The 25,362-nt window shown below is 39.7% G+C and overlaps 1 protein-coding gene across 1 annotated transcript; it reads left to right on the top strand.

Moving 5' to 3' along the window:
• The first annotated feature begins 7,247 nt into the window (after positions 1-7,247).
• On the top strand, positions 7,248-24,935 carry LOC124275093. The gene is made up of 4 exons (XM_046710581.1): positions 7,248-7,733; positions 16,365-16,426; positions 17,656-17,781; positions 23,703-24,935. The coding sequence occupies exons 1-4, from the start codon at positions 7,436-7,438 to the stop codon at positions 24,837-24,839; spliced, it is 1,623 nt and encodes a 540-aa protein (XP_046566537.1). The 5' UTR covers positions 7,248-7,435; the 3' UTR covers positions 24,840-24,935.
• Positions 24,936-25,362: the final 427 nt, after the last annotated feature.

Raw genomic sequence — 25,362 nt, 5'->3', positions numbered from 1 at the left:
ATGGAGCTGCGTTGTTAAGACATCTGTAAGTCATGCTAAGTATTTTGTATTCTATCCTGGCTGGGAGTGGTAACCAGTGCAGACGCATGAGGATTTGGGAGATGTGGCTGTGTTTCTACAGATCAATCTGGCAGCTGCATTTTGGACTTTTTGCAACATGGAGAGCAGGTCTTTGTTCATGTTCCCAAGCAGACCATTACAGTAGTCCAAGCGGGACAACACCATAGATCTTACAAGATGGTGTGTTGCGTCAGTTGTTAATAGGTGGCGTATGCTGGAGATATTCCTTATGTGGTGGTAACAGATTTTACATAAGTTGCTGACGTGTGGCTCCATAGAAAGTGTAGAATCTATCATGACACAATCATTGCATTGTATCTATTTTTAATTTCCTCTTTCTTGCTATGATACTCTTTCAATACATATTCTAAAGGTATTGAGCCATTGCAAGCAATGAATAGCCGGCTGCTACGCAGTATAAATCGGATCTTTTCTTTGTTTACATTTCAAACTGCAGTAGCGCAGTCTTCCGAGCACAACGTTTGTTTTCACACCCAATATCCAGTTGGTATTGATAACAAAGACCAACTGTGATTTGATTTTAAAATGTATGGCGGAATTCAGTGATGCATTTGTCGCAGCTGACTATGAAATATACGTGATGTAATAGGCGTCTCAATACCGGCCTTTGCGAGACGTGATTTTGTAAACACTATCCAATAAGGCGGAAAGCGCACTTCGGCGGTCATGTAAGTATATTTTCGAAAACATCCAAACCGATTCTAGGTTCATCGGCAGCGGTTCAGATTATCATTAGTGATATCATGAAAAACTTATTTCAGTTATCATTAATATGTTATTTTTGAAATTCAGTACTCCCAGTAATTATCCGATTTTCACATTTGAAAACATACTGTCTACACTGTACAGCAAATAATGCTGTGAATCGTGATTTCGTATTGTGTATAAAATGGCGACATTTACGATGAAGCCTATTTTGAAAGGTTATTTAAGCACTTTAGCTTTGTCTGAGGACATTTTAGTGGATGGTATCAAGAAACAGGGAATTTCCCGCAGAATACAAAACTGTGAAGTATATGTGTTTACGTGATATATTTAGAATTTTATTGGACTTCAAAGTGAGAGTTGAAGAGGAAGGACATATGTCCCTGTGGCACCCAGGGGTTTTTAATCAAGTCCAGATACACGGCCAGAGCACTAGCGGTGTCGCGGAGTATTCTTAACACACCAGCTCGGGATACTCCATGGAGATCCCCGATTTCACCGAGGAAAACCCCTTTTGCCAAATACCTCTGTGTACACAACACTTGCAGGGAGGTCGGAATAGCAGACAGACAGACAGATTATTTATTAAAGTCTCACCCCTGTTATACATATATACAAACTAAATAAACATATATTTACATAGGGCCATTCCATACGGAATTATGAGAGACTAAAATTCTTTAAAAATTGCATGTACATGTATTATGAATAACAATAATTAAAAGTTATATAATACGGATTTTCTCCTTTTTAAAATAACATGGCAGGTTTTGGCAGCTATAAAACAGATATTGCTATTGGACAGGATAAAAGCAGTTTTTTGTATATCAGTAAGATTACTAAAATTCTGACATAGGCTGTCACAAGTATTTAAAAGACTAAAACGTTCATCACTATAAACCGGACAATTAATTAAAACATGAACTTCGTCTTCAACACAGTGTTTATAATAAAAACATTTTCTGTCGTTAAGTGGAATATTGTTATATCTACCCAGCTCAATATTAATTGGTGCAGTGCCGCATCTGAACTTAGCATATACTCTTCTGTATGGGCGGGGCATGGGATGAGTTACGTAAAATTCCGGCGTACAAACATTCTTAAAAGTACCATAAAAGCGTAGCTTATTTGCCCCCTGTTTAGATGGACCACAGGTATTCCCAACCGATTCCTTCCATGTGAACGCCTTGTAGGTTTGTACAGTTGAGGCTCTAACTTTCTGCACAGTTAGAAAACAACATGAGTGTCGAGCACGTTCGACCTGTCTCAAAATTTCTCAGGTCTTCTTTGTTAGTGCGTTTTAATCACTTGCAGAGCCATAATCGTTGACGCCATCTTTGTAGTGCTTACGACCTCCTAAAGCATTTACGACAGGTCAATCGGGGTCCTAAATTTTGGGCTGTTTACGGCACAGTGTAAATATACGAGGTCTTTGTGAAACAGGGTAAAAAAGTAAGAGGTGGTCTACGACCTGCTTTACGAGGTCGTACCGGTAAGAGGGCTGTGTGAAACGGGCCCCTGGAGACCACAGCCACGGACCAGTACACAACGAAGTCAAGGAAAATCAAATCTCAAATAAATTGTAACAAAATGAGGAATATGTTTTAAGAAAAGGTAAGAAGTATTCCTAAAGTTATGTTAAAGGTCACATGCAACGTAAAACACAACTTTGCAGATTCTGATACCTTTTGGTATGGACTTACCCAAACAAATTATCAAAAATGCAAATTCAACTTATATAAGTGAAAAATAACGCGATGAAAAAAACCGCGCGAAATCGGAGTTCAAACGATTCAATAATTTTTCCCCAGCGCTTAGGGGAAAAGTGGTTTCAACAGCTGGGCTGCGCTCATAGCACATGCGCAGTGAAATAGGTTCGCGCAGCGGGTTGTCCGGTGAATACTCGGTGAAGGCTTTGGTGTGAGCTAAAAAATTTTATTAATGTTTTGTTGATATTTCACAGGCGCGAGCTTTTTATATGTTATACCAGTAGATTACCGATTTAACTGTTTATATAATTTCATTTGTCTATTTCACCACACTTTCTTCTTACCGAGTCACTTTCTCAGTTCGATACTTAAAAGCAATGTCATTATTTAGCGTTGACAGAATATCTAACTGTGACACAGATATGTCGTTGTCACAGACAAAACTCAGTGTCGGTTTTATTGACACCTATGCGTCTGCCTGCCTGTCTGCAAATGACAATATTCAATACACAACTTCGATCACTGACCACATGCAATTTGAACTTAACACCTATCAGGCTATACACCATAAACAAAACGCATTGATTTATGGCCCGAGTTCGGTCTCTGTCACATTATGTAATTACACAGACAGGCAGGTGTGATACTTGTACACATGACATGTTATGATGTCTGTTGATTGCAAATTGTTATACACAAGAAAATGAGCTTGTATTTACGGTTCATTGCCGGGAAGGCGAAAATCGTGACGCTTCTCTGTTCAATGAGCGTAGCCTTGGCGGTACTTGCAATGCAATGTTATGGTTAAATGAACACGGGGCGCCTCACTCGGAGGCTCTGACAAATTACAAAGAAAACAGGATTAACGTGGACGCTCTTTAATTTGGGCACATACAAAAATAATAATACAGCTATACGTTTTCATTTTCACTATACATTTTCTTGAATTCGACATTAAATTGTCATTATCCATAGTAAATCACATTTCTGTCAATCTACGTGGAGCTTAAGACAATTTTAGAAGTTCAGACACGTGGTCTGTGTAGGCGATGTCCCCGATGATGTTGTTCACAAGGCCCTTCAGGATTAAGTTAACTCTAACCTGCGCACCTGCCATCACGAATATGTGTACGATAGTTCGGTGTCAGTTTGCAACTTAAATATTATAGCAATGTTTTTCGAATTGAATACATCTGAAATAAAAACGCCACTTAAATACAGGTCTAAACAAGCGAAGAAGATAAAGATGCCTGCTACATATTGAAGTTGGAAGATACCATAATGTACCTAGGGAAGAAATAATATGTGTCCATTGTTTATCTTTAAATCTTAATCGAATAGAAGACTGGTTCAAGTCTTAATAAAGTCTATGTTCTATTCTGTTCTGATAAATACTCTATTATAACAATGTTTTGAAAAGAAATGTATCTACTCCCGTCATGGATTATGTTTCCCGGCACCGTATCTTTAGCGGTACTCCCCTAATTAGCTCTCCCGGGAAATCCGAAATATACATTTTAGCCTTCCCGGGACATCTGAAAAATACATTTTAGCCTTCCCGGTACGACACCGTATTTACAAAACCTAACATCTCTATATATACACACACAATGAGCCGTGTGGGCATCGGCAAATGAACCAGCCGTTACACTTGAGTGCACACCCACCCGCTCTGACTGGGTTCGGTATCCCGGCTGCTACGTTTCTAGGGAAGTAAACCCAAGTACAAAATATTGCACTTTTGATTGGCGATTGTACGCTTTTAATTTTGTTTATATGTTTTTTCATGATCAGCAATGTATATTATATGTCATAAATAAGTGATAACTGTGTTTTAGTTATGTTTGATTTTTTATGTTGCATGTGACCTTTAAAGAACCACTAAACTTTGTTTATTTTTACTCTTTTAACTATTACATATGAAAGATTTGTGGTCAGTCTTATGGTGAACACCAAATTCATTCTTTAAAAACTTGTGGTTAATTAGTACCGAGCGATTAAAAGTTGCCAAAAAGTCGCCTGCTTCACTCTCGCCCGCCAACGAAACCACAGACAGGTTACGTAACTCTGTCGCCAGAGCACTGCAGTGACGTCATGTGAGGAAGGATTTTCAGTTAGTTGTATAGAAAGTGTGTAGCAAGCTCGTCATTTTGATGATTTCTCGACATCAACGAAGACATGCCAAATCATTGCGTTGTCGTCAATTGCTCCTAGAGGTCGGGCGATGGTGTCGCCATGCACAGATTTCCACAGGACCCGCAGTTCGTGCAAAATGGGTTATGTTTGTGAGTGCGAAGCGAGCGTTGTGGAAGCCTGAAACGATATCTTACTTGTGTTCAGATCGCTTCACGGAAGTTAAAGAATCAAAACTACTTACTAGTCGTAGTAAAATATGTATATGATTGATGACCATAAAGATTTTCCATGACACAACTTGTAACATAACGATTTCTTCCTCGGAAGCGAGGTTATGGTCGAAGTAACAATAATACTGTAAGTAGTATTATATTGACACCCACCTCGCTTCAACGAGAGAAATTGTTATGTTATACGCTATGTCATGCAAAATCCTATTGACCATCAATCAAATACATATTTTACTACCAGTAGAAAGTAGTTTTGATTTCGTAACTCGGTGAAAACAAACCTAAATAGCATTTATACTCAGATTGGCGGATGTTCTCGACAGGGTGCCGCCATTTTTGAAAATCGTGAAGTCACGGGCTAAAGTCTGTTAGAACAGGGATACTCTACAACCTTATATAGTCTCCCTGGTTAGGATAAATGCTATTTAGGTTTGTAATCAAAACTACTTTCTACTGGTAGTAAAATATGTATTTGATTGATGGCCAATAGGATTTTGCATGACATAGCTCATAACATAACAATTTCTCTCGTGGAAGCGAGGTGGGTGTCAATATAATACTACTTACAATATTATTGTTACTTCGACCACAACATCATCTTTCCAAAATTGGAATTTCCAAGCTTGTGAATGTGGATTTTGTTTCCAGTGATATTCCTGCATGACAGCTTAATGTAGGAGGGAACCCCTAAGGTGATGCAAGTATCAGATGTTTACCACACGGGTGAAACCCACGAGCATAGTCCTACCAAACTTGGAACATAATCGGGGCTCAGTGGGATTCGAACCCAGGTTTATGGTTTAGTTTAGTTGTTGTTTAACGCTGAACTCAACAATATTCCAGCGGCGGTCTGTAAATAATCGAGTCTGGACCAGACAATCCAGTGATCAACAGCATGAGTATCGATCTACACAACTGGGATATGATGACATGTGTGAACCAAGTCAGCGAGCCTGACCACCCGATCCCGTTAGTCGCCTTTTACGACAAGCATGGGTTGCTGAAGATCAATTCTCACCCGGATCTTCACGGGTGTGCTCTGCCAATGAACACATCCACGTTGTGTTTGTGTGAAGGGGCTTTAGTATTGCAAAATTTACTATTTTTGTAAAGGTCGACGATGTCATCAAGATAATACGTACATTGTAGTACTAACTACGAGCAACGCGACATGCCTCCACCTACAAATATGTTCAAGTCATTCATTCATCCATGATGTCCCATCTTCTTTCCCTTCACCTCATAGCAAACTTAACTATATTGATCTCGATTTCTATCTAAATAGCAAGTAATGGGTGTATACGAAACATGTTTCCTTAATGTATAAATATGTTTCTCACAACATAATTAACGTAAGTAAAATATATCAAATGTTTGTATCATCAGACCTGTTTCTTTGAAGGAGGTTCGAACTTAGGCTAAGGGGTCTGGTATATCAAAAATATTTGTAAATCTTTATTATTCATTATTCATGTTTATTCATTTTGGTGTATACCTACACTTGCTTAAATATCTCAGAAATATGTTGCGATATATCATCTTTGAATTTTTAGTCGGGATTTTCTTTATGGTCTCACACATACTTTCGTTAACAGGTAAAAATAGGTAAAACAATACACTGACTTCTCTGTACGTGCGGCGTCGAGCAATAGTTAAACGTTTATTTTATATGCCAATAGTGTCAGTGACAGATGCTACAAGTACAGCAGCGCATGTGTACCCTCTCTAAAACACCTGGTCTCATCACTGATTGTCAGTGGCCGATTCATATAAGTCTCTTAGCCATTTACGCCGAGTGAAATCTCTTTCGTTAGTTAAGGGAGGCATAATTTCTATCGGAAATGCGAGTCTCGATGCTAATGATTTCTTGCATATACGCTTTATGATATCTCTTCATTAGGACTTAGAGTGCACCCGAAATGATGGTGAAGACCCTACCTTCACATGTTGCAATCCCTGACTCAACTGACTGTCAATATTTTACTCATATTTTATTTACTAACAGAACCCTGTAAACAATGATAGCACATACGTGACAAGACTATATACTCGATCACGAAACACTTTGTTTAAAGCTACCTGTTGTTACGCTTCACTGCATACCAGAATAATTTAAGGTATATTGTTAATTCAATGTTCAACTCCACTCAATCATTCTCATTAAATAATCCGCCAGTACAAATGACCCTGCCTGATACTTCCTCCGAATGAAAACATGAAATCCCATTTGCATGAATATTTCATAGACGTTCTACGTTTACACAAACTTCACGTAACATAGTGTTTCACATTAATCAGATTGCCGGTTATCGATGCATGTTACACCCACAGACGGGTCATACTAACCCCATCAGGGAGTGTTCACATGTCACATACAGGTAAATGGTCACGTGGAAGCTTGGTCCTCCTGCCATCCGGTTTTGTCCATCTGTTGCTGGCTGTCATGCCTACGTGACAGTAGGTGTACTCCGAAATTCAGATTCATAGATTGATGGTGTGTGAGAGCTCTGGCCATTACTGGAACAGCTGAGCTTTCAGCTGGATCCGTGATCAGTTTTAATATTGTACTTTCAGATGGGAACTATCCCGGCTGAGAAGATGAGATTCCGGCCATTGAGGACCCTTGAGCTGGTTCTCCTGGTCCTCGTTCTGTGGGCAGCGTGTACCTTTCTGTTGTGGCGCGCCCGAGGCCCTTGTCCGGAACCCATGAAGCCCGCTGACTGTGGGGAACTTGCAAGAATCGCCAAGCCCCTTCAACCAGGCCTGGGACGTCTGGACACCCCAACGCCACACCACAACACCATCCACGCTAGCCCCACCCATGCCTTCTCTAATATCACCCCCGTATACATTGTGGAGGAACATCACGAAGGTAGGTGGTTTGGTCAAGGAGTTAAAGGGGGTCTTCACCTGGAAAAATGGCAGCATGAGCTATTTGGATTCAGGTCTATACTATGAATGTTAGTTAATAGTTAAATGTGAAGAAATGGATTTTTTAGAAAATTCTCCCGCTACACTTACATAAAATATACAAATATTCGAACCCCTGTGCATCAGATAATGGTCGGCTTAAAAGAAAGTATAATGTGCCTGTGTGTCATGGTATCTCAGCGGAGTAGCCTAGTGGTTAAAGTGTTCGCTCTGGTACACCGAAGACCCGTGTTCGATTCCCCACATGGGTACAATGCGTGAAGCCCATGTCTGGTGTCCCCGCTATATTGCTTGGATATTGCTAAATGGGGTAGAACTAAAACTCACTCACTCATTTAGCTGAGGGCAATCTAAACTGAACCAACTGTTTCCTCATCATGAGGGGCGGTGGTGTAGCCTAATGGTTAAAGCGTTCGCTCGTCACGCCCGGGTTCGATTCCTCACCCGGGTTCGATTCCCCACATTGGTACAATATGTGAAGCCCATTTCTGTTGTCCACCGCCGTGATATTGCTGGAATATTGTTAAAAGCGGCGTAAAACCAAACTCACTCACTCACTCAGTCATGACAGAGGGCAAAGCCGATGTTGACAACGAGAGATGATTATCATCAAATGTATGTGTGAATGATAAATAATACAGAAGACGTGAATCGAGTTAACGAGACTTTGAGCAATACTTTTTTGCCGTTAACCAAGTTGTAATTATAGCGTCAAAATCATTCTAGTGTCATAAAAGCACAATCTATTGTACTATTCTGATTATTGTATAAATCACTGCTTATATTGATGATACCAGGAATTCGCGAAAGATGAGCGTATCCCGCACATCGTGGCATCCGTCACAAACACATGCAAAGGCAGGGCAATTGCTCACCTGAACAAAATGGGATCAATGATACTATAAGTTGTATGCTTCTCTCGAGGGTAATGCGGTCTGATGTACGCCTCTTTGTAGCAGTGTCACCCGAGCCGGAAGCATGCAACGTATTTACGTTACCGCCATGTTAAATGTACAAAACATCATTTTATTTTATGTTAAAGATCGCGACCGACTTTATGACATGTAAACAAAATGGCGTCTGTGCCTCTCGACTGGATTTTTAAAATCAGCGAAACATAGTCTGACAAGCTTAAAACTGCTATAAAATGGCTAATTATGTTTAAGTTGAGTATGCAAACCACTCAATGTATAAAATAACTGAAATAAAGCATTGAAAGTCGGTAAAATAAATATGTACAAAGTGAACACAAAAACCGCTGATCGAACGGTTTTCGAACTCCGGGCATGGCATGCGTCGCGTCATATTATGACGTCATACAATTGTTAATGCTTCAGCTTCTCGGCGGAGAGCTCGGCGGTTACCGTGGCAGCGGGTAATATTTTTTCAAGTTGTCACCCTCCTGGGAGGGGTGACACGGAAGCTTGTTAAAGCGTCATTGACCAATGAAATTAAAGTATTTTACATGAAGGTAGATAAATGCCAGTATATTCAAAGCATCTGGCATTATATTGGACCCTTTTCGCAAAATATCTATTATAAAAAGTTAGCTTATTTCAAAAGCTATTTCAGACATCAACTAATTCTCATAGTGTTCCCATTCTTTGGAAAACCTCTAAAATTATTCCATTGCCAAAAAAGAAAAGTCTCTCTGAAAGAAGGAAGAAAAATGTTAACAAGTCTAAACCGTGGTTTAGTGTAGCGTGTCATAATGCTAGGAAAAGATTCAATAAAGCCAAACGGCGATTTAAAAAAAATGAATCTGTTTATAACAAACGCGTTTATAGACTTGAATCTAAGAATTATAAAAAATGCATGGATAAACATATCAAACTTTACAAAGATGAATTAGATAAAATGTTGAGAGATAAACAGAAACATGACCCGAAAGAGTTTTGGAAAATTTTAAATGGTAATCAAAATAAAGAGGATGACAATTCTTTTTTAGACATTGACGTATTTTACGAGCACTTCAAATCATTAAATGAATCAGCACAACGTGAACAAGGAGATAACGATAATACTGACAATGCTATACAGGTTACATGTGATGTTTTAGATAGGGTCATTGTGAAAGAAGAAGTTATTTCTGCAATTAAACAACTCAAGAGGGGTAAGGCATCAGGGATAGACTTTATAGAAAATGAATATTTTATAGATAGTGTTGACTTGCTGGCTCCATTATTAGTTGAACTATTTAATCTCATATTTGAAAAGGGTGTTTTACCAGAATCATGGTTAACGGGAATAATTAAACCGATCTATAAGAAAAAGGCGATAAATTTGATCCTAACTCATATAGACCAATAACTCTACTTAGTTGTTTTGGAAAATTGTTCACTAAAATATTAAACAACCGCCTTTCAGGATTTCTTGGATACTAATAATGTTTTAACACCTGCCCAAGCCGGGTTTAGAAAATCATTCTCCACTGTTGACAATGTATTTATAATTTATAATCTGATGCAAATTTTGAAAGATAGGAAACAAAACTCTATTGTGCCTTTATAGATTTTACAAAAGCTTTCTTGATACGGTTTGGCGAGTGGGATTGTGGAAAAAAAATGCAAACGATTGGTATAGGGGCAAATTCCTGAATCTTGTCAAATCAATGTATAATAATATCAAATCACTTGTACAATGTAATAATGACGTATCAAACTACTTCTCATGTAACAACGGCGTCAGACAAGGGAAAATCTGTCACCTTTACTATTCTCCATTTTCATAAATGATATTGAAACTCATTTACTTACTTCAGACTGTAATGGTGTAAATCTAAACTATATTGAAGACGAAGATTTGGTGCTATTTGTAAAGTTGTTAATTTTATTATATGCAGATGATACAATATTATTTGATGAATCGTCAAAGGACTACAAGATGCTTTGGACTCATTTAAGGACTATTGTGATTCATGGAAGCTAAAAGTGAATATAAGCAAAACTAAAATAGTAATATTCGGGGCAGGACCATCAAAAAGCACAAAACATAGATTTCATTTGGATGGGAAATTACTTGAAATAGTTGATAGTTATACCTACCTCGGTATAACGCTCCACAGAAATAGAAAACTCGTATCAAGTATTAAAACTGTAAGCAATAGTGCCTCAAAAGCAATGTATAGTTTAGTGAAAAAAGCTAGAAAATTAGACTTGCCTTTAGACTGTTTATTGTTAGCATTTGACTTAATGGTAGTACCTATCATGACCTATGGTGCAGAAGTCTGGTCTTTCGAAAACCTTGAAATTTTGGAGAAAATTCATTTAAAATTCTTAAGACTCATTACAGGATTAAGAAATTCAACCCCTCGTTTCATGCTGTATGGGGAACTAGGGAGATTCCCAATTAGAATCATGATTTATAAGCGTTTATTAAACTTTTGGCACAAGTTAACTTACCAAGAAGATGTTTTTAAGCTTACGAACTTAATTTACAGGTATTTATCACTTAAAAGATCAATAGATAAAAAACATAATCCCTGGCTCTCACACGTTAAAAATATATTAGACAATACTGGACTCTCGTTTGTTTTTGATAATCCCTCAATTTGTACTACCCAGTGGCTGGTCTCAAAAGCTGAACATATTCTTAAAGATCAATTTATCCAAAACTGGCACAATGACATAATTTCTAGTCCTAAGGGTATACACTATCAGCACCTAAAGCCATTTCCCAATTTTGATGTATATCTCCTCCTTCCAAAACGCATTTCTTTGCCATTATTGAGATTTAGAACATGTAACCATAGTTTACCTATTGAGACAGGCCGCTGGAAAAATATTCCAAGGGACGAGAGAACGTGTCAACTATGTACTTCTAAAAGCATCGCAGATGAATACCACTATATTTTTCATTGCAAAGCATTAGATACTTTGAGGAAAGAATATTTACCCTCCCACTTGACCTCTTTTCCCAATGAAACAAAGTTCACGAAAATATTATCTGTAAAAACATCTCGAGACATAGTAAATCTATCAAAATATATCCTACATCTATCATCTCTTGTCAGAAAAAAATGTTGTTAACTGCCATCTTGAATTTGAATTTGTATTTGTATATATGTTTACAATATATGCTCTTGTACCACCAAGGTGGTTTATGAGAATAAAGAAATTGAAAAATTGAATTGGTTACCGTGGCAGCGGGTAATATTTTTTCAAGTTGTCACCCTCCTGGGAGGGGTGACACGGAAGCTTGTTAAAGCGTCATTGACCAATGAAATTAAAGTATTTTACATGAAGGTAGATAAATGCCAGTATATTCAAAGCATCTGGCATTATATTGGACCCTTTTCGCAAAATATCTATTATAAAAAGTTAGCTTATTTCAAAAGCTATTTCAGACATCAACTAATTCTCATAGTGTTCCCATTCTTTGGAAAACCTCTAAAATTATTCCATTGCCAAAAAAGAAAAGTCTCTCTGTTAATAATGACTTCAGACCAGTGGCCCCTATTGCCATGAAATGTTTGGAACGTATTGTTAAGATCTCATTGTTGAAGGAAGTCAGCCATGTTCTTGACCCATTACAATTTGCATACAGAACAAGGCGTGGGGTAGATGATGCAACAATCACTCCGTTAAACAATGTCTATAAGCATTTAGAAAACTATGGTACTTATGTGAGAATAATGTTTGTTGACTTTTCATCTGCCTTTAATACTATTCAACCTCATTAATTTTGTTAATTGATAAACTTTTCAAAATGAATGTTAATTCTAACATCATCAAATGGATTAATTCATTTCTAGTTACCAGACAACAATTGATACAGGTTAATAATGTGAAATCATCAATTGTAAACACATCAACTGGCGCTCCACAAGGTTGCGTTATTTCACAAATTTTGTTTATATTGTACACCAATGACTGTGTATCCAACACAGAAACATGTTTTACAGTCAAATTCGCGGATGATGGTGCATTGGCAGGCCTTATTAGGGAATCAGAACTTAGTTACAGTGCTGAAATTTCAAAATTTGTAGAATGGTGTAAATCAAACGTTTTATTTTTGAATGTGCAAAAATACAAAGAAATGATCATAGATTTTACAAAAGCTAAGTCAACAATAAATGTGGTAAATATTGAAGATAATGAAATCGAAAAAGTAACTGAATACAAATATTTGGGTACTGTCTTAGATTCGAAACTCTCCTGGAAGGAAAACACTGAGAAAATATATAAAAAAGGACAACAACAATTTTTTGTGGAAGTTGAAACATTTTAAAATCGACCAAACTATCATGATGTTATTTTACAAAACCTTTATTCAAAGTGTCATAACCTTTAACCGGTCTGTTCAGAATAAAAACAAACTCTCAAAAATCGTAACCACTGCGTCTAACAGTATTGGGCTTCCTATCGAAAGTATCGGCAGTTCTTATGAGCAGCAAATTTAAAAAAAGGCAAACAAAATTTTAAGTGATCCCTACTCACATACTCTTTTCGGAATATTCATCATTACCTTCTGGAAGGCTGCGTATGCCGACTTTTAGAAAAACAGGGTTCGCCACTCATTTGTTCCAGCTAGTATTAGATGCATTAACAACAAATTCAGTGAATGACTTTTAATTGTCCAAATTCTATTCAATATCTATGTTTGTGTACTAGATTGATGTATTTATATCCTGATTATTTTATGATTACCAATTGCAATGTTATGTATGGCTGCTTTATGAAAGGAAAACTGGAGAACGTATGATGCAAAACAAATTTCCCTTGGGACAATAAAGAATTATCTTATCTTAAATATTGCTTGTGTGAGATCAAACGACATCTCCTAGGAGATATCGTTTTGACAGCAGATTTCGTACAGTGGCCTAACATCATCAATTACATGACTCACAATGATATGGCGTCATAAACCTGATGACGTCACAAAGCTATAACAAGTCTAATGACAGTACCGTGTTGAGAGATGCACATTTTTCACTGAAAACTAATGAAAAACAAACTGATTTTTGGTGACAAATAGAATCTCACCCTCGTGTCTACTTATATCAATTATATCAACACTCGTTGATACAAGTAAAAATATCCTCGGCGAGCCTCGGATATTTGTAACGTTATCAACTCGCGTTGATATAATTGATATCAGTAGACATTTGGGTGAGATTCTTTATATCACAAATCTATCCTCTTGATGTTACCAATATTTCACAGAGCTATGTATTAGATATGAGCAAGACACCTATGTTTCTGTGATAGTTACACCTACTATGTAACGTTAAACCTGGATGAACATAATCATCCCCGAGGAAATGTCTTTGAAAGATAACAGCATCAACAGCCATCATCATTTTGCCTCCAGTTACATGGCGTTTCATTAAAGTAATCTGTCTGGAAATGAGGCATTTGGTTTATCTTTAGCTGTGAAGATAGCACCCAGATCCCACTCAAAGCAGAAATGAATTGCTAAATATTATTGTAATATTACCATAATTTGAATATAACGCTCAGAGGAGACAAATACAACTGTATTTGCAATTCGACCATACTGTGACAACTAGAAGATAACTACCCATGGAGACCGCGACTCAATCTATTGTAACTGATCCTTGAATGTTCTACATGTAGAGTCAGCTGGCGCAAATATACCTGCCACTGCGGCTAGTGGAATCAGAATCTGGCAATGAAAGTCTGGTTGCTATGGGAATCGGATTGCAGAATTCTGCATCTGCCGAACATGTATTAGTAGCAAGATATCACGGTCCATGTAATGAACTTCTGATTCACTTCCATATAGTGCATGCTGGTTCATGATATGGTCATCTGGATTGGTTTGTCGTGACCATCACTGAGTTGCCTTGTCCATCAATGCATAATCGGGCCCATCACTTGGTTGTATGACCCATCAGTGGATTATCTGGCCCATTACTATGTTGTCTTGTCCATCAATTTATTATCTGGCCCTTCAGTTTGTTGTCTTGTCCATCAGTGGACTATCGGACCCTTCACTTGGTTGTCTTGTCCATCGGTGGACTATCTGGCCCTTCACTGGGTTGTCTTGCCCATCGGTGGACTATCTGGCCCATCAATAGGTTGTCTTGCCCATCAGTGTCTAAAATAAGTTTAAACAGTATTCAATAAAGTTTTGTAAAGCTTTCAACAAGTTTTATGGGGTATGTGGGTTTTATCAAAGGGTTCTCGTGTCACTCAGTTGATAATCTGACCCATCACTTGGTTGTCTCGTCCATCAGTGGATAATCGGGCTCAATGTATTATCATGCTCATCACTGGTTTGTCTTGTCCATCAATGGATTATCTGACACATCACTTCGGTTGTCTTGCACATCAGTGGATTATCTGGCCCTTCACTGGGTTGTCTTGTCCATCAGTTTATTATCTGGCCCTTCACTAAGTTGTCTTGTCCATCAGTTTATTATCTGGCCCTTCACTGGGTTGTCTTGTCCATCAGTGGATTATCTGGCCCTTCACTAGGTTGTCTTGTCCATCAGTTTATCATCTGGCCCTTCACTGGGTTGTCTTGTCTATCAGTTTACTATCTGGCCCTTCACTGGGTTGTCTTGTACATCAGTGTATTATCTGGCCCTTCACTGGGTTGTCTTGTACATCAATTTATTATCTCGCCCTTCAGTTTGTTGTCTTATCCATCAATTTATTATCTGGCCCTTCACTAGGTTGTCTTGTCCATCAGTTTATTATGTGGCCCTTCACTGGGTTGTCTTGTCCATCAATTTATTATCTGTCCCTTCAGTTTGTTGTCTTGTCCATCAATGGATTATCTGACCCATTACTTGTTTGTCTTGTCCATCAGTGGACTATCTGACCCTTCACTGGGTTGTCTTGTCCATCGGTGGACTATCTGGCCCTTCACTGGGTTGTCTTGCCCATCGGTGGACTATCTGGCCCATCAATAGGTTGTCTTGCCCATCAGTGTCTAAAATAAGTTTAAACAGTATTCAATAAAGTTTTGTAAAGCTTTCAACAAGTTTTATGGGGTATGTGGGTTTTATGGGTTTCGAGGAAATATATTCGATTTTAAATCATCACTGACTCCAATTGTGTCCGGTGCAATTCCTTGTTTTGTCCTATGCCATTTTTTTCTGTGTAGTGTTAGGTGAATAATTGCTTTTGATAATGACAGATGTCGCCGCTGGGACAGGATACAATCACCTTGTCGTAAACGCCAGATATCATCACAGTTTGATAGAGCTTGATAACCATGCGCTTACGGCATTGTCGGAACAGTAGAATAAACTCTGCTTGTGGGCGTTTCTGATTATTATGGAAATAATTTTGAATGATCAGCACACACACGCGCACGCACACACGCACACACGCACACGCACTCACGCACACACGCGCGCAGCGTCATGTGGTCAATAAATATGATTACGACAATAATTATGACATGCATTTATGATTATTTTCTTAATCGAGTCTTGAGACAAAATCTGTTGGTGTCGTGCACTTCTCGCTGGCACCTGTTGTCGTTGGGTTTTTAAAGCCAGAGGAGACTGTTTCTGTTAAGGCTGGTTGTTTTCTGGCGTTGATGTTTTGTATTTACTAAACATAATGTACCTAATTTCCAAGTGTTCTCTTCTCAGTGTTGAAGTACTGGTACAATGCGGCTGACAAAGGGCTCATACCGAAAGGGGGCAACGTTGTGGTGAGTACTTACGTCATCGTCTACAGATTCTTAGTCAACAGTGTCAATACTGTTTCACTGTTTAGCAGTATTCAGCAATATGATGGCGGATGATTTACAACGTTTAATATAGAACCACACAGTTTAAATATGGTTGGCAATCGAAACCTGCTCTTTGGCTGAACCAGCGGGCGCCTTAAACACTAGACTACCAATCGCTTTCCTTGGAGGGCGGTGATGTAGCTTAGTGGTTAAAGCGTTCGCTCGTCACGCCGAAGGCATGGGGCTCGATTCCCCACATGGATGCAATGTGTGAAGCCCATTTCTGGTGTCCCCTGCCGTGATATTGCTGGAGCATCGCTAAAGACGGCGTAAAACCATACTCACTCACTCACTCACTGTTACTGTCATTCGATGCCATTGACCTCAATCATTTCATAGGTAGGTATGCCAGTACATGAAGCTATCCATGAAGCACTGGAAACGTCAAATTCATAATTTGTGTATATTCTTCCTGGAAAGATTGTTATGAAAATCAACAACACCATCATTTCATTCTTCCGTTATTATGCAGATCTTGTCGGTAAAGAGGTTTCCTTATCAGACACCGTCCTTTACAAAATTCTTCCAGATCCCAAGACATTCAGGTTTAGTAAAGGTCCCCAGCAGCATGTTTTGGTCGCAAGAGGCCACTTGATAATTCTAGTGCTTGGTTCGGTGACTTAATTGATACTGTGTCCACACAGCTCATCGTTGCTCATAATATCGATCACTCGATTGTCTAGTCAAGTCGTGTCCGTTATTCACATATTATGTTATGTGTGGCGTTAACCAGAAATAAAGCTTTGCCAGATGCGCTGAGTTACATTTAAGTATACAAACACGACACACACGATGTATCTTCGCCATGAGCTGTGTCTACAGTTACTGAGTGAGGTTAGTTTTACGCCGCACTCAGCAATATTCCAGCTATATGGCGGCGGTGTGTAAACCATCGAGTCTGGACCAGACAGTCCAATGATCAACAGCATGAGCATCGATCTGGGATACGATGACATGTGTCAACCAAGTCAGGGAACCTGACCACCAGATCCCGTTAGTCGCCTCTTATGACAAGCATGGGTTACTGAAGATTATCTAACGCGGATCTTCACGGGTGCTGTATCTTGAAAGGATATGTATGTAAGGATCAGTATTGATCTAAGACCATGCAAGAGGCCATCCATAGAGTTCCTGACATTTTATTGCAGCTGCACATCGACGGGCACTCCGATGGCGCTACTCCGTTCGAGTGGAAAATCATCCCGCTCTTCCGCCATCCCAGGACCAGCGAGGAGATCACTAACATGATGCAACAGAATGACGTCTTCATGGTCGTAAGTATTAAACGTCGTTACCGTCGCACACGTACATATGCATACGCAAACGCACACACACGCACGCGCACACGCTTACGTACATCCACACACGCAAACGCAAGTAAACTGCCTGACAAACGAACGCATTCACCAATGTTTGGTAGAGTCTAGGAATGTAACAAACAAGCGTTTTTCATTCAGTAGTGATGCATTTTACACGGATGTCATAGTTGTTTGGGGGGCCATATGTTGCAGTGTTTGCGATATTTTGGTCATATAATCCTTATTTGGGAGTTCCTTTTAAGATAAGTTGTTGGCGATCTATAGCCTATTTTTATATTGTGTTGTCCTCTATAGTAAAAATGTTTTAGATTCAATTATTAGTTTTACATTTATATCTGTGATGTTCTAGTTATTTTACTGTCCTTTGTTGACAGGATTTTATAATCTATCATTACTTATTGTTCATCTATAACTTGTTTTAGTCACGATATGGCTGAAATATTGCCAAAGTGACTTTAAATTTTAACTCACTCACTCACTCCTTTTAAGCATTAAGTCGAAATACGGTTGCTTATCATCATTATAACACCAGTCATCGCACAAATATGTCTGTTTATGTCGCCTTCGTCGCATTAATAATGGGAAACATTACCCGTGATTGCATTAATGATGATTGGTAAACAATGTTCTTGCTGAACAGCACTTATCACACTGTCCGCATCAAGGTATAAAATGTCCTTGCTGGTGGCCTTATAACGAACATATAAATTGAAGCTTGGCTGCTTGTACTTGTAGTTTGAAAGCCAACGGAAATATCATGTTACAGATTGATACGCCATCTAGACAAAGTATATTGACACAGGCTCTGCCTTACCCCTTAAAACAAAACGCCAGGCAGGGAAATAACAAATACCACCTATTAAGGTCTTTCTCTATGGCGCTACGAGGGATCAAACCAATGACGAAATCAGGCGCTCTGTACACTAGATCCAGAAGGACAATTGGAATATCGCTCTGACAATTGGAATATCTCTCTGACAATTGGAATATCTCTCTGACAATTGGAATATCTCTCTGACAAAGACAACCAACCGTGTTCACTAGGGCTGGGACGGGTCCAAATCTACCCGGGTACCCCACCCCTATTACCCTACCCTACCCGGATACCCGTTATGTTAATTCCTGACATCAAATTTGTAAGAATATAGTCTTCAGCTCGGAGGCTAAAATTTCGTGTTTTTCAATATCTTAACCATGTATTATATTCAAAAGGAGTGACTGTAATTATGTCTACATATTCAAAGACAATACAACCTTTTAATCATGAAATTATAACATATTGCATTGTTTAATCTATTAGTCACATGATCATATCGTTATTGAGACGGGTACCCGGGTCCAACTCTTTACCCACCCGTCCCGGGTGGCCTCCATTGCTTTTATAGTTCCTCCTACATTAAGTTAACATGCCATGATATAACAGGAATATTGTTTAAAGCGACATAAATCCCAATTCACAACAGCATTTGCGCTATGGAAAATCCTCAGGAATTTTAAGTGGCAGTGGTGTAGCTTAGTGGTTAAAGCGTTCGTTCGTCATGCCGGGTTCGATTCTTCACAAGGGTACAATGTGTGCAGCCCATTTTAGTGTCCCCAGTCGTAATACTGCTGGAATACTGCTAAACGCGGCATAAACATAAACTCACTCACGTAGGAATTTTACGTGAGAGATCAGAGATGAGCAGTGGGTGTACATTTATTTCATCTTGAAACCCAAAATGTGTGGACTGTTAAACGGTTTACAAAGAATAAGTCATGGAAGGTCAGCAAACGCGATTCTCGTCCAATAAGGAAAGTCTCATACATTAATATACCTCGATAGCAGCATGGATGACAAAATACATGACACCATACACGACTCAGTGTGCTTCGCGATCTCTTTATCCTTGATTATAGAGTGAATTATGTGTCCATTCTATTTTGCTAAATGCGCTGAACCCGTTTGGTAACATGACTTCGTTTTCGAACTTAACGCCATACACAAATGTCCTCCGGTGGTGATAGTTACGTCATTTCAAAATGAAGTTGGGGGCGATGGGGTAGCCTAGTGGTTAAAGCGTTCGCTCGTCACGCCGAAGACACGGGTTCGATTTCCCACATGGCTACAAAGTGTGAAGCCCATTTTTGTTGCCCCCCACCGTGATATTGCTGGAATATTGCTAAAAGCGGCGTAAGACTAAACTCACTCACTCCAAATGAAGTTAATGGTGGTGAATGTGTCCAGAGTAGTTGATTGGAGGCTTAATTCCCTGGGTTATCGAGGATGGGATCTAGGTCTTATTTCCAGTCTGGCAATCAGCGTCATGTTTGATTCAGAGACGTTATGTGCATAGTAAACAGTAATCAGTAACCCGGTCTTTTTCAAGATTCAGTATAATGTTTGAGACGCGAGGTGTATAAAATAGTAATTAGTATAATGGCCTTATTAGGAAGTACGGATCATGTGCACGATGTATGTATATATGGTAACCGGTAATATGGCATATTTAGGACGTCAGTGTCATGTTTGAGATGTTATTTGTATAAGAGGGTACTATGGCCTTGTTCCGAAGACGGTTTGATGTTTCAGGTGCTATGTGTATATGTTACAGTTTGACAGAGGTACAGATGAGCTGTGTATCTGCTTAAATTACACAAATATTTATATGAAAACTCAATTTCTATTAAGTCTATTGCGTACAAGTACGCTTGAAGTTTTGTAAATACTCAATAATTGACGAAATGACGAAATCAGACGCGTACACACAAAAATGACAAATCGTAGCTTGCGTACCGGTGGATAGATACAATTACTGAAGTATTTTTAGAGGTTCTATTTGAGAACATGAACATGACAACTTGCAGTCTTTCTCATCGTTTCTCATATTACAGATCAAATGTAAATCACAAACACTAACATTTAACTTTATTATATTTTTAAAATTAATGGAAAATGGCAAAATACCAAATTTAGTTTGAGTGAGGTGAGTATTTATATGGTTCCTCAAAGGAAAATTAGGATACCCAATTGAGATGAAGACAAGCGAGTACATAACTCAATGACCCAAAAGGTTATCTGTAGCTCTGCAGGCAATCTGTCAAACCATTTGACCAAATGACTGAGAATTTTAGTCTTTTGACCAAATGACTGATCGCTACAGTCATTTAACCAAATGACTGGTTTGGTGAAAAGGTGAGGTGAAAGTTGGTTTAACGTCGTGCTTGAGAATATTTCGCTCATATGACGACGTGCATGCGTGTGTATGTGTATGTGCGGCTGCTTGTACTAGCCCAGATTTTAGCTGGTTTTATAGTGCTAGCCGACTGAGATACCATGCCGCAGTGAAGCATGAATACCCCACTCAGACACATTATACTGACGCCGAGCCCACCAGTCCTTGTTGTACCCATTAATACCGAGCGCCAGGCAGGGACCAACAAGTACCATATTTTAACGTCTTTTGGTATGACGCGGTCGGGGATCAAACCCGCGACCTTCCGCTCTCCGGACGGACGCTCTAACCACCACACCACGGAGGCGGTCCGACTGGTTTGGACTGGTTTGGACTGGACTGTAACATATATAAGGATAATCAGTAATAGTCAGTCTAATCAGTCTTATCAGTGTCATATATTAGATATCTGTGTAAAAGTGTAATTAGTTATATGTCCTTTAAAGGAAATCAGTGCTACGTGTGCTGATGTGTTCAACATGTTGATCAGGGCCTGCGGGCTGGTGTTTACGATAGAATAAGAGCTGGCAAACACAGTATGGGTAGACTTGACTATAATAAAACGTCATGGATTCCTCAGAACTCTTCAACGCTCTTCACCAGGAGATACAATCGCACTAAAACTAACATCTAGTGTCTGAAATAATCTCAATAAAGAAGTAAGAAAAGGAGCAAAGATACGTGTCCGCTTCCTAGACGACAGTAATCTCGACAGTTATTTATAGACATATGTTTTACTGACGGTTATCTTTTAGAAAAGGAATTATCAGCTGTTGTACAAAGCAAGATCTAAGGGTTATCCTCTTCGCAAACACCTGTTGGCATAACCGATTTTAAAATATAATTTTCATCGCTAGATTGCCAATAACGAATCATGAAATCTGTTTCGTTGGATAATGGGGGTAGTAATTGTCTGGCGTTGATTTTATAGACATTATACAGGGTCGCATGTGGATTCAGTCAATGCCTCTAATACGTGTAGTAATGGAATCTGTTTACTCTTTCCGCAAACACCTGGTGTCATCGGTAACTGCCTGTAATAACCTTGCTAGGAAACCACTGGACGGTGTACGTTAAAACGACCTTAGTAAGAAATCAGAGGGCGGCTTTTGTTCTATTGCCTTGTCAGGAAATCGGTAGGTGGTGTATGTTCAAATGGCCCTGTTAGAAAATCAGTGGGCGGCGTGAAGCTCATTATCAATGTGTGTAAATATGACCCTGGTCTTAAACTAATGATCAATATGCGTAAATGTGGCCTTGATCTGAAACCGAATATCAATGTGTGTAAATATCACCTTAATCTGGAACCCATGATAACTGTGTGTATATATGACCTTCAGTGGGTACTAAATCTAATTATCAATGTGTGTAAATATGGCATTGATTTGAAACCAAATCACCAAGATGTGTAAATATGACCTTGATCTGAAACTCATGATCAAAGTGGCTTCCACTGAGTAGCTGAAACTAATTATCAATGTGTGTAAATGTGTCCTTGATCTCCAATCATCAATGTGTGTAAATATGACCTTGATCTCCAATCATCAATGTGTGTAAATATGGCCTTAATCTTGAACCCATGTTCAATGTGTGTAAATATGACTTTGATCTGCAACCAGCGGGGTGTAAAGTGGGCTGTTGTTCTTGTGTTGACAGTGTGTAAAGATGACTTTGATCTGCAACCAGCGGGGTGTAAAGCGGGCTGTTGTTCTTGTGTTGACAGTGTGTAAAGATGACTTTGATCTGCAACCAGCGGGGTGTAAAGTGGGCTGTTGTTCTTGTGTTGACAGTGTGTAAAGATGACTTTGATCTGCAACCAGCGGGGTGTAAAGTGGGCTGTTGTTCTTGTGTTGACAGTGTGTAAAGATGACTTTGATCTGCAACCAGCGGGGTGTAAAGTGGGCTGTTGTTCTTGTGTTGACAGTGTGTAAAGATGACTTTGATCTGCAACCAGCGGGGTGTAAAGTGGGCTGTTGTTCTTGTGTTGACAGTGTGTAAAGATGACTTTGATCTGCAACCAGCGGGGTGTAAAGTGGGCTGTTGTTCTTGTGTTGACAGTGTGTAAAGATGACTTTGATCTGCAACCAGCGGGGTGTAAAGTGTGCTGTTATCCTTGTGTTGACAGTGTGTAAAGATGACTTTGATCTGCAACCAGCGGGGGTGTAAAGTGGGCTGTTGTTCTTGTGTTGACAGTGTGTAAAGATGACTTTGATCTGCAACCAGCGGGGTGTAAAGTGGGCTGTTGTTCTTGTGTTGACAGTGTGTAAAGATGACTTTGATCTGCAACCAGCGGGGTGTAAAAGTGGGCTGTTGTTCTTGTGTTGACAGTGTGTAAAGATGACTTTGATCTGCAACCAGCGGGGTGTGTAAGTGGGCTGTTATCCTTGTGTTGACAGTGTGTAAAGATGACTTTGATCTGCAACCAGCGGGGTGTAAAGTGGGTTGTTGTTCTTGTGTTGACAGTGTGTAAAGATGACTTTGATCTGCAACCAGCGGGGTGTAAAGTGGGTTGTTGTTCTTATGTTGACAGTGTGTAAAGATGACTTTGATCTGCAACCAGCGGGGTGTAAAGCGGGTTGTTGTTCTTGTGTTGACAGTGTGTAAAGATGACTTTGATCTGCAACCAGCGGGGTGTAAAGTGGGCTGTTGTTCTTGTGTTGACAGGCTGCAGCCATGACAGGACTCATCACCCGTTACATATGGGTGTGGCCACCCTGGGACACCAATGATGGCGAACACCCCGACCAGGTTGACTACCAGCGCATGGACGTCAGGGCGGGCACCACTTACAAACACGTCAACGGCAACAAGGTGAAGGAACTCTGCGCATGCGTATCCACAGGGCCGATAATAAAGGAGAAGTACTGCGTCATGAACAACATCACCGAAGGATCAGACGACGAGAGCGGGATCCCCATAGAGGAGTCGGCCTGTACGTTCAGGACGTCAGGGGTCATTGAGATTGTTAGTGAGCGGAAAGCAATATTGTTAATGAAGTCTGGCAAATGGCTCACTCACAATGACAACGTCATCCTGGACATTGACGAGGACTACTATGGATGCGAGGCGGCGGTTATGCCACTTTACAACTCCGGACTGCAAGAAACCGACATCAGAGACATCAGCATGTGGATACAACTTCTCGTCTGCGCGCAAGGTACAGCAGACGAGAGGACGGTAGACAACTTCTTCCATTCCGTCCTCGAGTCTATCATAGAATTCAAACATCTATGTCAGTCGGGGGTAATCCTACGCGACAGATGCAACGTTAGCGAAGCACGATCAGCGTTTTGGCGTCAAGTTCCAGCGATGCTCAAAGATCTTCAAGGACGAATTCAGGGGCACTTTTGTAAACAGAACCCTGGGTTTATATTGAAGATGGTGTTGTCAAAACTCGTTACCTTCACGGCGGATCAGCTCCGTGCCTTGTCCCAAGTGGGGGTCTGCCTCAGTATGTCTCCAAAAACACTCGAGTTCATCCCCAGGGACAACATGCGTCTGTGTGACGGTTACAACCGCCCTAACGAAACGATGGTGGTATTCCATACCCCGGATGTAGAGGAGATAGATGAGCGGACAGAGAATATGGAGACTATTCTAGATGGGAGGATGTTCTCCCCAAAGCTTGTTACAATATGTCGTTCCGTCCGTGACGGCTACACACCAAAGAAATACTTTCGAAAAATAGAAAGCGATGTGTTGAGCGTTTTGCAAAATTCATTCTCAAAGGTTTCTGAAAATTTTATATTGTATGATTCTGATTTGTTAGGTGGTCCAACAGGGTGGTACGGGAGGCATTGACGGAACGGTGGTAACTGTAACGATTCATCGAAAAACATTCAGGGGCACTTTTGTAAAATGAACCCTGACTTTATATTGAAGATGGTGTTGGCAAAACTCGTTACCTTCATTGTATCGCTATCAGCAGCGATATTTGATTCGCGTCGTGAGGTTTAGAATCGGTGCACGTCGGAAATCACCTTATGTGATATAAAATGAACTGCAAAATTGTCCTGTTCTGACGATGAAACATTCATTCTGAAATCATTATTGTTTCGACTGACCAAAGGTCTTTAGAACTAAAGAACCAGAAAACGTTATTGCATTCCTCATGTAGTGCGGTGAGGTGAGGTGAAATTGGGTTTAACGTCGTGTTTGAGAATATTTCGCTCATATGACGACGTGCATGTGTGTGTATGTGTATGTGCGGCTTCTTGTACTAGCCCAGACTGAAGCTGGTTTTATAGTGCTAGCCCACTGAGATACCATGCCGCAGTGAAGCATGAATACCCCACTCAGACACATTATACTGACTCAACGCCGA

This window comes from Haliotis rubra, unplaced genomic scaffold (genome assembly GCF_003918875.1).
Source record: "Haliotis rubra isolate DU_JTF1 unplaced genomic scaffold, ASM391887v1 Scf198, whole genome shotgun sequence".
In the NCBI taxonomy this organism is placed as follows: Eukaryota; Metazoa; Mollusca; class Gastropoda; order Lepetellida; family Haliotidae; genus Haliotis; species Haliotis rubra.
Note: the sequence above shows the minus strand (reverse complement) of the source record. Positions and strands in the feature narration are given on the sequence as shown.